This window comes from Pinus tabuliformis, chromosome Q (assembly GCF_031772625.1).
Source record: "Pinus tabuliformis cultivar Carrire ecotype Pingquan chromosome Q, CPIR1, whole genome shotgun sequence".
In the NCBI taxonomy this organism is placed as follows: Eukaryota; Viridiplantae; Streptophyta; class Pinopsida; order Pinales; family Pinaceae; genus Pinus; species Pinus tabuliformis.
Window position 1 is genome coordinate 305543837 of NC_142296.1, and position 13750 is coordinate 305557586.

General features: G+C 39.8%; 1 protein-coding gene across 3 annotated transcripts in view; it reads right to left on the minus strand.

The window, feature by feature from the left end:
• The window catches only part of LOC149219421 (uncharacterized), a 290102-nt gene that overhangs the window by 100709 nt on the left and 175643 nt on the right, over positions 1-13750 (minus strand). For 2 of the 3 annotated variants that reach the window (XM_089384365.1, XM_089384364.1), the window contains 3 exons: positions 10257-10705; positions 9954-10030; positions 9539-9674 (listed from right to left, as the gene is read on the minus strand). In XM_089384365.1, coding sequence (XP_089240491.1) covers positions 9539-9674; positions 9954-10030; positions 10257-10705 — 662 coding nt within the window. Of the gene's footprint in view, positions 1-9538; positions 9675-9913; positions 10031-10256; positions 10706-13750 lie in introns of all 3 variants that reach the window. The other variant, XR_016249234.1, reaches the window with a different exon arrangement.

Here is a 13750-nt window from a genome sequence, read left to right on the forward strand (position 1 = left end):
GTCCTCTGGGTGCCATAATGAGATTGAGGGATCCATAAATGATGCACAAGGAGATGGCCCCTTGTTGTCCATGTAAATCATCATGTGGTGCTCCAAAGTGGTTCTGGGGCACAAATATTGGTCTCATGGGTCTCCTGGTGAAAGATAAGCCTGTAGACTGCTCCAAATGAAGGTAATGACAATGGTGCTTTCCCTTCAATGTCTCAAGGGTGAGAAAAACCTTCACTAGGCCTTGGATCAGTTGCCTAACAACGTGTACACTACTAAGTCTGTTAGGGGCAATGTTGGTCAAAGTGTGTCATCCCGCGAATAATGTGGGCTATGAACAAGTTGTTGAAGGTGTTGAGGGTGCCCATGAGCACATGACAGAGTCCCATGGCTCTCAACACATCCCCTACAAGTGTCAATATGATCCTGTGGTGGGCTTGGGTCCCAATTAAGTTGCCCAGCCCATGATGAAACCACCTACCAATTATGCATAAGATCCAATGTGTCTCCTCACCATCAGGTACAATAATTCATTGGTGCATCTAAGTGAACCAAGCTTGTTAGTCAAGGGCACAAATGTGACTTCATAATGGGCTTCCTTTCCAAATTTGGGGCTTTGAACATGTAAATGTGTTACCTCCCTAGGTAGGAGTGTCTAATAAACAACCCTATTAGGTGTTCTCGGTCCCTAAAAGAAAAGACATGTCCAAGGTACATCCTTCAAGTGATAGGGGTCATGTGGATGACGATGAGGTGGATTAGGACACAGGGGTCTCAAGGCCAAATGCCATGGGTTCAAGGGTGGTAATGATGAGGGATGTCCACACATTTGGGTGTATAGATGTAGGAGGGAGCAATCGTGGTACATGAGTTACCCCAGCCTTTGTTTTTCCACCCTTCTTCATTTGCCTTTTGCCTTTTCTTGATTTTCCTTTTATTATACTGCTCGGGCTCCAAGAGATGAGAGCATGTTGTGTATGATATAAGTAGTGATTACCCCCTTAAGGTGGGGCAGTTCATTGCCCACCAGGGGTTCAGACATGCATGGGCTCCTTAATGATGTAAGGGGCCCTAGGAACTGTTAATTTGGTAGCTCGATGACAAATTCCAATCATGGGACGAGATTCCTCTTTTCAAGAGGACCAATTTTGACTATTGAAGCACTCAATTTGGACAAGGGAAAGTGTATTTTTGAATTAAAGCCCACATGTGCATATTTGATCAGGTCGACCCTAAAGCAAATTGGACACTCTTGGAAGTCTATAAATACAAGTGACCTCAACCTCATTTGGACATGATCATGAAGCATTCTTCTATTCTCTTATTTGGTTTTGGCTCGCACAGGTCTGAGGTAGTTCACAGAGATTAGCTCGCATAGATCCAAAATTGCAAGGTTTGAAGCTCGCACACATGTCTAGGGTTTTGGGTCACAACCGCAGGCTTGTAGCAGGCAATTTTCGATTATAACCGCAAGCACGCAGGCTCATGCATGCAGTTGGAGGGTTTCAGTCGCACGCATATCATTCTTTGCGTGCAATTGGGACCTAGGGATTGGTTTTATCAGTTGACCGCAGATTTCCTTAGTGGAATGCAGTGTTCGACAGTTGGTGCAAACAATGGCAGTTGACTGCACGCTTCTGAATCAGAGTTTTGATTATTGGCATTGTTGGGCTCATCTCATCATGTTTAGTCGATTTTGTTGGATACGATTATGCTTGAAGATATGGATCATTGTAGTCTCTTGTTGAATCATTCAATGACAATCTAATAAGAAGAAGAATTTGAAAGGGATTTCCCCGTAATGGGTATTTCCCTCGTCTCCAACCAATCCTAGTGTCTCGATGTGTGAATGTTTTTCTTCTATTGTTCCTTTGGATTTCACTGAATTAATGATGATGTTTTTTTCTATATAATTGCATATGTTGTTGAATAATGTTGTAAAACAAAATAATGATATGATACTATGGGGTGAATTTAATATGCAAATGAAAAAATGCAATTATCTAAAATCAAATAACAATATAGCCCTAAGAAAAATTAACAAAAACCAGGGTGATGGCCATAATGAACGGGTAGATCTCATGTTTGATTTTTGCCCACGTGTTAATATACTATTCCAACCATCTTTTGCATTTTGTGATATTATTTTCTTTTGTATGTGGCCATGGTATGCTTTTAATATTTTTTTTAGTTGCATCAACCTCTGGGGCAACATTTCAAGCCCTAACCAAACATGTGGACAAGGGGAGGAGGAGTACCAAAGCCTTGTGGACCCAGTGGTCATGTGGACCCAGAGAGGGAAGATGATGAAATAGGGCATGTAATGTGCGGAGGGGAGTGAAAAATGTGGAACAGGAAAATGGGACCGCGCTACCAAAATCGGGGTTTCCCAAGTAGTGTCCATCCTGAAGCTATAAGCCAATAGGGGAGATCCCACAGGACTAGGGTTGAGGATTAACCCCAATTTAAGGTGAGGGAACAAGACTATAGTCAAAACCCTTCCTTCTTCCAAGTCACCCAATAATCCATACCTAATGTGCCTAAGGAAAAGCAAGCATAAGCACTTGATTGCACAATGAAAGACATACCTTTAGGATTGGATGGCTCACATTCAAACATACGTTCTCGACAAATGGGCGAGGGGACATATGACTGGCTCAAGGAGCAGAGATCAACTGGCACATATATCGACTACACTGTTGGCTTGTCAGGGGCTGTCAGTTGAAGACAAATCTAGGAGAAAAATTCTCCTATGGGGTCACCCACTGGTGGTGGGTAACAGGTCTAACGAATCCACATGAAACTATGACGTGACGGTCCTAGTAATCCCAGGGCGAGGCATGGTGTGTAGGTGTTGAGATCTATGGCTGAAAATATCCCTAATGAAGAGTGTTAAGCATCGTTGGTCCTGGTACCTGAAGATGGTAGAGAGGGAGCCTCTAGAATCCTAATATAGACAATGAGAGCACCCTCTGGTCTCATAGTATAGGGGGCACCTAAAAATGAAGTGTGTCTCTATTTCTGACTCCTATAGGTGACACAGTTGGCAGATCCTATCCTGTCGTGGTATATGGTGTTTTGTCTCTATACGGAGTCTACGAGAACCGACACGAAATTGTCCCTGTAGGACCCTAAGTGAATGCATCCAGTGTTGGCGTGTGTAAGGGGGACAGACTATGATGCCATCCTGCAACTCCAAAAAGCACTCTAAGAAGAAGGACATCCTCAAGCCCAAACTCGTTGGAGGGAGCACAAACAATTTTCAAGGGACTGAAGAATTTGCAAGCCAAATATCCATCAGCCCCAAATACATTACCAAGAATTTCAGAGGTTGACCAGCTTAAAACACAAATATTATTAGATGATTGGGACCAAAAGCTAAAATTGTACCAAGGCTTAATTTCAGAGTCCATAATTCTTTGCTCTAATGTTTGGGATGGTACAGTAGATGTAATCATAGATATGCCAAATATACAATTTTTAGGTCAATCAACACTTCGGGGTTCTGATACTACTACAGATATACAACAATAGAAAAGGGAAACAGAAGAACAACTTCAATTCATTAACAATTGGACTTGGCAGAATATCAATCATTTTCTCATCAAACCTTCCAACTGCACCAAACTAATCAATAACCTACTCCCTAAAATGAAGGGAGAGGTTATCACTAGTGACTATAGTAGGAAAGGTTTTTGCTTGTGAGTTGAATGTGAACGACTCAACCTCAACTAAGGCAATTCAACTCCGACAGTTACAAGCCCAATGGTAGTCTTATGTGGATGTCATCAAAAGGCATAAAGCATCTAGTCAAGCAGGATCTGCAGATCCTTAGAATTCGCAACAGCAAACTCCATTTGGAAAAACATTCCACTAGTCTAATAACAAAACCCAATTTAAGAATTCAGATGTTCTTCTGTTAAGAATTGTAAATGTATTTATACTGCTGGGCAAAAGGAAGTAAACATTACAGATGCTGCAAAAGAGACTGTATACACTATTGTCTTGTCTTGTTTAGCATTGAAGACCAACATATCAATGATGTATTTCTGTCCGTAACATTTCAAGTGTACTACTATCATCTTCAAACAGGAATATAATCATTTGTTCTTTCCTTCAATTTTTATTAGTGGAATATCTATAAATGATTGCTCTTTTTTTTCTGCATTCCAGTTAAGAAAAACAAGTTGTGTGACAATTAGCTTTTCATGTTTGTAAAATTTGATGCGAGAGATTCTTACAAGATATGAGTACTGCAAATTAAATTATTCAAATAACTAATTATTTGAATAATTCAATTCTCATGATTGGGTTTATAGCTGAATAATTTGAGAACGATTTCAAATAATTATACAGTTTCATAAGAATCTCATAGTTGCTTTAAAACCTTGCTCCCAAGATAGTTTAGTCTAAGTTAGAGACATTAGTTTAGATTGCATATTAATTTAATCAATCATAATTGCATCTTAGATATAAACTTTAAATTAAATCTGGATCAGCAAAATCATTGATCCAAAAATGCCTTTAGTGGCAACCGGGCCCACATACCAGTGAATATCACTATACCAAACGAGTATATAGGCTTAATTGGGCCCTCAGTCAGGTGGTGATCCTTATTGTTGACCAACGATTTTCTGAGGCATCAATAGGTCCATATGAAAACCCTAGGAGAAGTTATACAAGGGAGGTGGATGTCATTGTTAGAGATTGCTCTTATCATTATTCATAGCCTATTATCCACATCACTCTTGTATTAGAGATGTGATTGAGTGGAGCACACTAGACATCTTTTCACTCTCAAATCTTCATTTGCACTCTCTATCTCTCTATCTCTCTCTCTTGGAGTTGCTATGGGTTTTTTGATATTCTTAGAGCAGCCTAAAGTCTTGGGTCAAGGTTTCATCCCTTGGAGAACTAAGATTAGGATTTTGAGATGAAATCCTAAGGTGTATTTGCCATTTGGTGAAGAAGGAGAACAAGAGGATATGTCTTGCCTTGGAGGACTTATTTGTGTGATTCATACATGCTTGAGCTCCTTGGTGTAGCTCAGGTTTTTCTTGGCTTTCCCTAGCTAGGTTTTGGGGAGCTAGTGGATTGTACTTGTCTTGTGATAAGGCTTTGGCGTGTACTTCATCTTATGCATATTAATAAAACTTCAGCTGTCCAAAACTCGTACAAATTGCATATTTGATTTTTCAGCCATCTATGTTCTTCATGGTTTATAATTTTAGTTATAAATGTCTTGCTGATTTGACATACGTAAAGGGCAGTTATGTTAATTGATCTAATATTGTAATTGAAGAAAATAATGGTTGTTTTACTGCTGTAAATTGTGAAAAATTCACCACTGAAATTCTATTGCAACAGCTGGAATTAATTCTTCTAACTGTAAATTAATTTATCAGTTTATTGCTACAGCAACAACAAATTAATCACACTACAATCTTCACAAACAAAAATATTGTGAAAGATAAATTGGAAACTGAGAAAATACTAGCACACACAAAAAAAATATATAACACCATTATTTTTAGACAAAAGTCCCCGGAAAAACCCAACTTGGGAAAACCGGTTGCAACAGTCGAGGGTTTTTATTATTAAGCAGCAGTGAGATAATTATGAGTACAATAAATATCGCCAAATTAGTGAATCTATCCAAGAGAAATACTGGCAAAAATTTACTGAGGGATTTTACCCTCTCTGAGCAATCCCAACATTGTCTGGCCTCTGACAAAGCTAGTTGTCCAAGTGGTCAAGGCCCCGCGTCACCCTAGCGCTGCCTGCCACACGCACTGCCTAAATCGACTCCCAATCTAGTCGTCTTGCCTGCTGCTGATTGGGAAAATGCTTCTCCGGCCCTCTGGAAAATCTTCTTGGCCTGTGGAATTGAAAACATCTTCCTCTTCATCTAAATCAAACTGCTTCCAGGAGAAAATCTCGACCTCTTCTTTCTGACCCTCCAAAACTGGAAAACTTCCTCCGGATTCACTGTCTCTACCCCTCTTTGTCTCTACTTCCCTTCTCTAGCTCGAACTCTTCCGCCAAAATGTTGTTGCTCTCTGGAAAATCGAAGTGCTCAAGGAAATCGATCTCAAGTGTTTTCTTCCATCTACCAATCGACTTGTTCCTAAAATCTCACTGTGGACTCCAACGACCAAGATTAAAACATAATCAGTGGCTGAGATTATTTCCTAGTCGATCCCTGTGAGTTTCTAGAGAATCTTACCTTCCTTAATTAATTACTGTTAATTAGTCATTTTCCCTAAGTTAGACTTAGGAAAAATTTAATTACTAATTAATTAACTTAATCAAGGCATCTCTAGGTGGATTTTCCTAAAACCTTTTATGGGTTATGGAGTCCTAGTGTTTCTTAGCCTCTCTAACAACTATAGAGACTAGAACACCATCTAATGTTACAAAAAATAACACTCCCTCTCAGCGAGGAAGGTGTTCTAGTATTGAACTACTCCAACAGCCTGTCTCTGCATCATCCTCCATACACGTTGTTGGTGTTTGGCCACTGTGACTGCTTGCCACTGCCCACCAACCACCGCGCAACTCTGATGTTGCATTTGCGTTGTTGTTGATACTGCTATACTACTACCAACTTTGCATCTGCACTACAACTCCCTCTCAACTGTCATTGTTGATACTACTATACTACTGCCAACTCTGCATCTGCACTACAACTCCCTCTCAACTATCGTTGCTACTGCAACTGCTGCAACTAAGAAGCATCCAAAATACTGAATCAACTGTCTTTGTGCGGGATCTGTCTCTTGAGCATCTGACTGCTACTAGCCTCTGTATTGTCCATTGGGGAATCTGCGTTGTTGCTAACTTTGCTACTAAGCCTCCTGCTCTGTTGCCAACAATGCTCTGCGCTCCTCAGCATCTGATTGTAACTAGTCTGCAACTATCACCCCGAAATCTAAGTACAACAACTGAAATTGATCCATCCTGCTACTGAATACTGTGGGCCCCTGTAGCAAGGTAATGATCCATGAGAAAGACACCTCAATGGACCCTGCCCAAACCTCTGCGCAACTCTGGGACTATAGCTCCATATCGCCCCACCTCACTCCTGGAGGTATAGCTACAAACATGGCGAAGTCTTCCTCCAACCTGGAGGACAATTTGTCTATCGTTGCAGATGCTGCCACCTGAACCTGCTTTTCCTGCTTGTCCTTCTTCCTTTAAGGACATTGAGTACTGTAGTGGCCAAACTCGCCATGCCTAAAGCACTTGACCTTAGATAGGTCCCTTTTCTTCTTCTCCCCTTGTCCGTGACTGGGACCCTTTGATGCAAGGGCCACATTCTCTTCGTCCTCCTCACCTTTCAAACTATTATTGTTGTTTCCGTTGATGGAGGTTTTCACAAGTGCTCGCCTCATCTCCTCATGTTGTAGGTCTAACCACATCGGGTCCCTCCCTGGTAATGTATCCCATTCCAAAATGCCTTAGACGAAGATTTCCCATTCCTCAAAGACACTATCTTTGCCCCTCTCTGTCTTTGTTTCCCTTCTCTAGCTCGAACTCTTCCAACAGAATGTTGTTGCTCTGGAAAATTGAACTACCCAAGGAAATCAATCTCAACTGTGTTCCTCCATCTACCCATTGACTTCTTCGTATAATCTCACTTGGGACTCCCACGGCCAAGATTAAAATTTAATCAATGGCTAAGATTATTTCCTAGTAAATCCGTGTGAGTTTCTAGAGAAATCTCACCTTCCTTAATTAATTATTGTTAATTAATCATTTTCCCTAAGTTAGACTTGGGAAAAAATTAATTATTGAATAATTAACTTAATTAAGGCATCTCTAGGTGGATTTTCCTTAAACCTTTTCTGGGTTATGGAGTCCTAGTGTTTCTTAGCTTCTCTTGACCACTGTCGAGACTAGAACACCATCCGATGCTACAAAAACTAACATAAATGAGAGTTTCAAGATCTGGTTTATGCATAATAAAATTGCCCTATAAGAAAAAAACTTACCAGAACACTTTAATATCTTTCCTCCTTAGATTGCCTAGAAGATTGGTGTGCTAAGAATTGAACTGTTTTTTTTGCCATAGTCCAGTTCACAATTCGAGACATCACGATCCTTTCTCAACATTCTGGTTCACCATGATAATAGCCTATAGATGATTCCACACTCTGCTTATGAACCTGTTGTTGATTTGCGGTAGCATCAAATGTGCTCTAGCCATGAAGATTCGTGGAAAGGCTATAGCACATGAGGTCTCCAAAGCCCAGAAATGGTTTGGGCAGAATCTAACCAGTTTGGGAGATATTAAACTAATTAATATTTTTAATGGAATTCCTAAGTCTAAACTTAGGAAAAATAAAATATTAATGTGAATTAATATAAAACTAAGTTTGAATGGTCCAAAAGTCATGGATCAAGCCAAATCTAATCTTAGCCATTGATTAGAGATTTCATCTCGGCCGTTGATGGACCAACAAAAAAAGTATAAGAGAAGGCTTGAGGGTTAGTTGGAGAACACACCAAGAGAGATCAAGAACTCGATTTTCTGGGGTAGGGTTTGCTGAGGAAATTGAGTGAGTGATCTGAGTTGCAGCTGAGGGGCAGTGAATACATAGCAGAGAGGCAGAGTTAGTACCGGGAGGATCAATGCAGAAGCTGGGAGAGGTTGACGCAGAGCCAGCTAGAGGCCACGCAAAGCCAGCCAGAGGCCATGCAGAGGCAGTCAGGAGCTACGCAGAGCCAGAGAGGGTCAGCGTGTGAAACGCAAAGGCTCCAGAGGCTGACGCAAAGCCTAGAGAGGCTGACGCTGGGCTAGAGAGATTGACGCTGGGCTAAAGAGGCTGACGCAGGGCCTAGAGGCAGCGCTAGGAGTTTTTTGTGGGATAGACTGGAGCTGGAGAGTTGCATAGGGTGACACGGTCCCTATCAGAGTGACGCAAAGCAACAGAAGCTGCATTGTTGTTGTGGGATCATTCATCCAGTGATTTAGCCGGAATATCTGTCTCCAACTAAGAGGTACTACTACCGAGGGCATGCTCTATTGGGTGAGCCATTTCTGGCACCCAGGTTGTATTCTGAAACTGCATAATAATAAAACCCTCTGAATCGCTGCACTGGTTTTCCCGCATTGGGTTTTTCCAGGGACATTAGTCCAAAAACAACGGTGTCACTTGTGTGCTTGTGTGCTTTCAATCGATGATCTGTATGTGTTGATATTGTACTTGTATTTATTTTCAGTATTTACATGGTAAATAACTTGTTAAGTATTTGAACAAGTAGGAAGAAATAAATCAGAGAGTACAAGAAGAATTTCTAACGGGTTAAACTTAGAAATTCCAACACCTGTTTAGTTTATTTGACAACTTCCTATCACATATATTATTATAAATATATCACACATTATGAATCAGACATCTATACATTTCTATCCTCATTTATAATCTATGGTCATCATTTTCATTATCAATTTCCCAACCTGATAACCTGAACATCAAACCTTTAGTTCATTGAAAATAAATCGCGAGTCCCATGATACCCAAACATGTAAAGTAGGTTAATGTACCTCATGAAGTTGTTCTTGCTTGGCAAGATTCTTCACCCTATATGCTTGATTGCTTGGATTAATATGACGTCTCAAAATTTTGATGTCTCGTGTCAAGAGTATCCTTCTCTCTTCTTGTGCCTGTTCTATCAATTGCCTGAAAACATAAATTTTAACCCAGAACTGTTCAGGAACATCTACCCATAGCACAAGAGAACCTCGAAAGACAATAAATCATTCCTTATTTTGCTTGTCCATCTTAAGGATTATTAGACATGAATGAAATCTGCATATATTGTAGAGTAAAATATAGATGCTGTCCTAATGGTCATTTATTTTTCATTAACCAAAGAGCATTATTGAAGTGGTTAGTCCTAAATGATACTGCTATATTACCCTAGAACTTGATTTATGAAGCATTATGCTAGACAAGAACCTTGGTTCAGCCTTCTTTACAGATGGAGTTGCAGCATCAATACCAACACAGCGAAGCTGTTTTGCCAAACCTTCAACCTACACAGCATATCCGTGAGCTATACAAGAATATATCTTGTAAATTTTCAGAAATAAAAATTTCTATACACTACAAAGAGAAAAAGGTCTTGATATTGAAGTCTCTGGGTTGCTGACTATTTTTCCCTTCCTCTTAAAATATAAAGTTTCATTGGCTAAGGTGGCATAAACTCGCAATCTTTGAAGATAAGTCTGAACTATGATTTAAAGAATACAAACAACTGACCATAACATCACAAATAAATCTAGGAACTCCATCACCACCAAGTAAAGGGTCCCATGGTGGAGGTCCTTGCCATTCACTATAGCTTTCTATCTGTTCTGCTTTACACTTCTCAGTTGTTCGTGATCGTCGGCTCCTTCCCTTCCGGCTACCTGACTTTGCTTTAGTTACACATTCACTCAACAAAATCCTCTCCCCAAGAATTTGTGCAATATTTAAAATAGGCTGACAGAAAGAAATTCCCTTTCTCCTTATATAATTTGCACTCAATGCATTAATTGAAGCCATTGATAAGGGCCCTTTTAAAGTTGCTTTAACTATTTCCACGGCATTTCCAAGCGTTGATCTCAAGACATTCTCGTTGTCATGACATTCTTGTGACGTGAGTAATTCTTTCAACCCAACAATTGCAGTAGAGAAGCTTGGGCTAGTTGCCTCACTTCTAGCTTGACCTGCACACATAAGAAACACAGTTAATCTGTTGTTTCTGTTGAATCTACAAAAATTATAATTGAAAGAGATCCATAATATAAAACATTCATGTAAATTTAATAATAGCTTTAACCTACTATGGCTGTTGCAGCTAGGCCTATGTTTTAGTTATAACACACCACATCTCATCATCAGCTTATTTGTGTATCAAACTGGCTATAACATAGCATATCTCATTACCTGGTTGTTTGCATGTCAATCTAGCACTGTAATGCATGTTTGTTGTACTATGATCATAACATATTTCCTTTGACATATGTGCCTGAACCAGCTAGGGTAAAACATAGCACTCCAAATCGTATAGAAAAAACTACAAATATGTAGAAGAACTGTTAAAATTGGCAACTAGGGCCAAACTCCATGTGGGTCACCTTATTTATGGCAGCTGATACTTTTCTTGGATTCCTCTCACCGAGAGGTGTAGGATTGATCCAACAATCATCCGATTCCGACATGTATTCATGGAGGTATGAATTTATTTGTATACTTGACAATTTGTCAAGGTCAGCCAGCAAGCAAAACAATGTTTTACACCCCCAGCTTATCCTCAACGTTTCATATAAAAGGAGACCTTGTGGCATTATTCCAATCATCTCATCACTCATTCTTCTCTCTCCTATGCATTAAAGGAGCAGGTCTCTCACACGTGTGCTGGAAGAAGGAGGACGCAGATTAGGGCAGCGTTGACATGGGTCGACCGAGGTGCAGGAAGGCTGATTCTTGGCAGCGTTGACCAGCATGGGGACATCTTTGACTGCAGTTTGGGTTGGGCATCCTCTCCTAGGCTAGCCGCATTTCTGATCAGCAATTCCAATGTTGTGAAAATCGCAATCAGGATTAAATCGGCGCGGGGAACAAATCGGAAAAAATTGGAAAAATCGGGAAAAAATAGGAAAAAAATCGGGAAAAAATCGTTTGGTACAAAAATATTCTTTTTTTTTCATTTTTTTTCAATTTTTTTAATATCTAAACCATCTACAACATAAAATAAATACATTGACACATAAATATGATAAAAAAAACTAATATATAAGATGTTTAATATCATTTCTAGCGCTAAAATCACACATAACATTGAATCATGTCCTGAATAGTAAGTCCTGAGTCCCAACTCAGCCTCAAAATATCAACAAAAAATATGATAATGTATCTCATCATGTCATAATGTCATATACAATAAAATGAAAGTCTAATCCTATTGATTTCCTCTGCCCCTCTTGCGAGAAAATGCCACAACTTTCCCTTTCCCTCTAGATGTAGATGCTGGTGCCTGTGCTGGTGGAGATGGCAGTGGAGTCTGATGTGCTCTAGAAGCTGAAGAACTAGAAGTAGGAGCTATAGGAGGTAGACCACGTCCTCTACTGGTGGCAGGGGTAAACAGGGCAGGTGGTGTCACCTGGAAACATTACAATCTCCCAATCCTGAAATCCTAAAAAACTGATAAGTCTGCTGGATTTTAAATGAAATCTAAAATTCTACTTTCTCCATATGAAATCCAATGAGGCTGGAACCACTCTCAAACATCCTGAGTCATTTCATGGTAATGTTAAAAATTTAAGTAAAAGGATGAAAATGAAGATTAAGGAGAATGTCACTTTTACTTTAAGAATTTAACATTACCATGAATAGCATATCCATACTAGGGCCTAGACTTGATCATTAAGCTGCCCGACTCAAAAATTATTTGTTTCTTTCAAAAAACAATTGCGTGAAAAAAACCAAAAAAACGTTATAAAACTATGTTGTTGCGACCCCCGGCGATTTTTTAAGTTTTTATCGCGATTTTTTCATTTTGATAGCGATTTTTTCATAAAATCGCAATTTTTTCAATAAAAATCGGCAAAAAAAAAACCCGGCGATTTGTTCATATAAAAATCGCAATTTGATTGGCAGAAGGAAAAAATCGCGATTTTTTCCTTAAATCGCGATTTAATCGCGATTTTCACAACACTGAGCAATTCAAACCTCTGTCTGACCACCCTTTGACCAGTGTTGACTATCAAGGGTTGACTGCAGACCTGTCCCTCCGTTGACTCCAGTTTGACCATCATTTCGAACTGTTTTGGGCTATATATCCTTGCTTTTGGAGGTCGAGTTGACTGAGGTTGACTTGAGGTCAATTCTGACCTGTTTGACCAGCCTTGACTTTGTTGGTTAGGGTTTTGTTGCAACTGTCATAAAATTACAGATTTGTGTAATTGTACTATCTCTCTCTCTGCTGAATTATTGAAGAATATAAGAAGAATTGATCAAGGGTTTCCCCGCATTGGGGTTTGTCCCTCGCTGGTGCCACATCTTGTGTCCTCTTGTCTTGGCTTGTCTTCTACTATTTATATTTATGTTCTATCTACATTTTACTATCATGCTGATGTGATTGCTATTCTGGAAATTGATATTGGGCTAATAAGAAAATTTGAAGTAAATTGCTCTTAAGCATAGAACATACCATAATTTAACATGGTATCAGAGCTGAGGTGAAGACAAAGCCCAAGCAAGAGTGAAAGAGAAATCACCAAAGACAAAAGGAAAGGACAAAAGGCTCAATGGGTTCCTCATCCCACTTCCCGGCCGAAGACAAGCTCCATGAGAAGTCTAACTATCACGGATGGAAGATGTCTCTTGATCTGACATTGGAAGAGCAAGAAGTGTTGGACTATGTGAGGGGTAAAATTCCGGAGCCTCCATCAAATGCACCGGCTGCTACAAAGAACAAGTACACTAAGGGTGAAGTCAAAGCGAAGAAGATTATCTGAGATTCAATTGACAAGCGTCTGGTGGCCTACATTTCCGAGCTGAACACCTCCAAGGAGATCTACGACAGATTGGTAAGCTTGTTTAAAGTTAGTGATGCAAATCAAGTTTTGTTCCTCAAAAATAAGTTGAAGGATATTAAGAAGGGCAAGGACGAGGATATTCAATCCTACTTCTTAAGGATCACTGAGATCAAGAATGATCTTCTATCAATTGGAGAAGTCATTCCTAACAGGGAACTAACTATCACTACC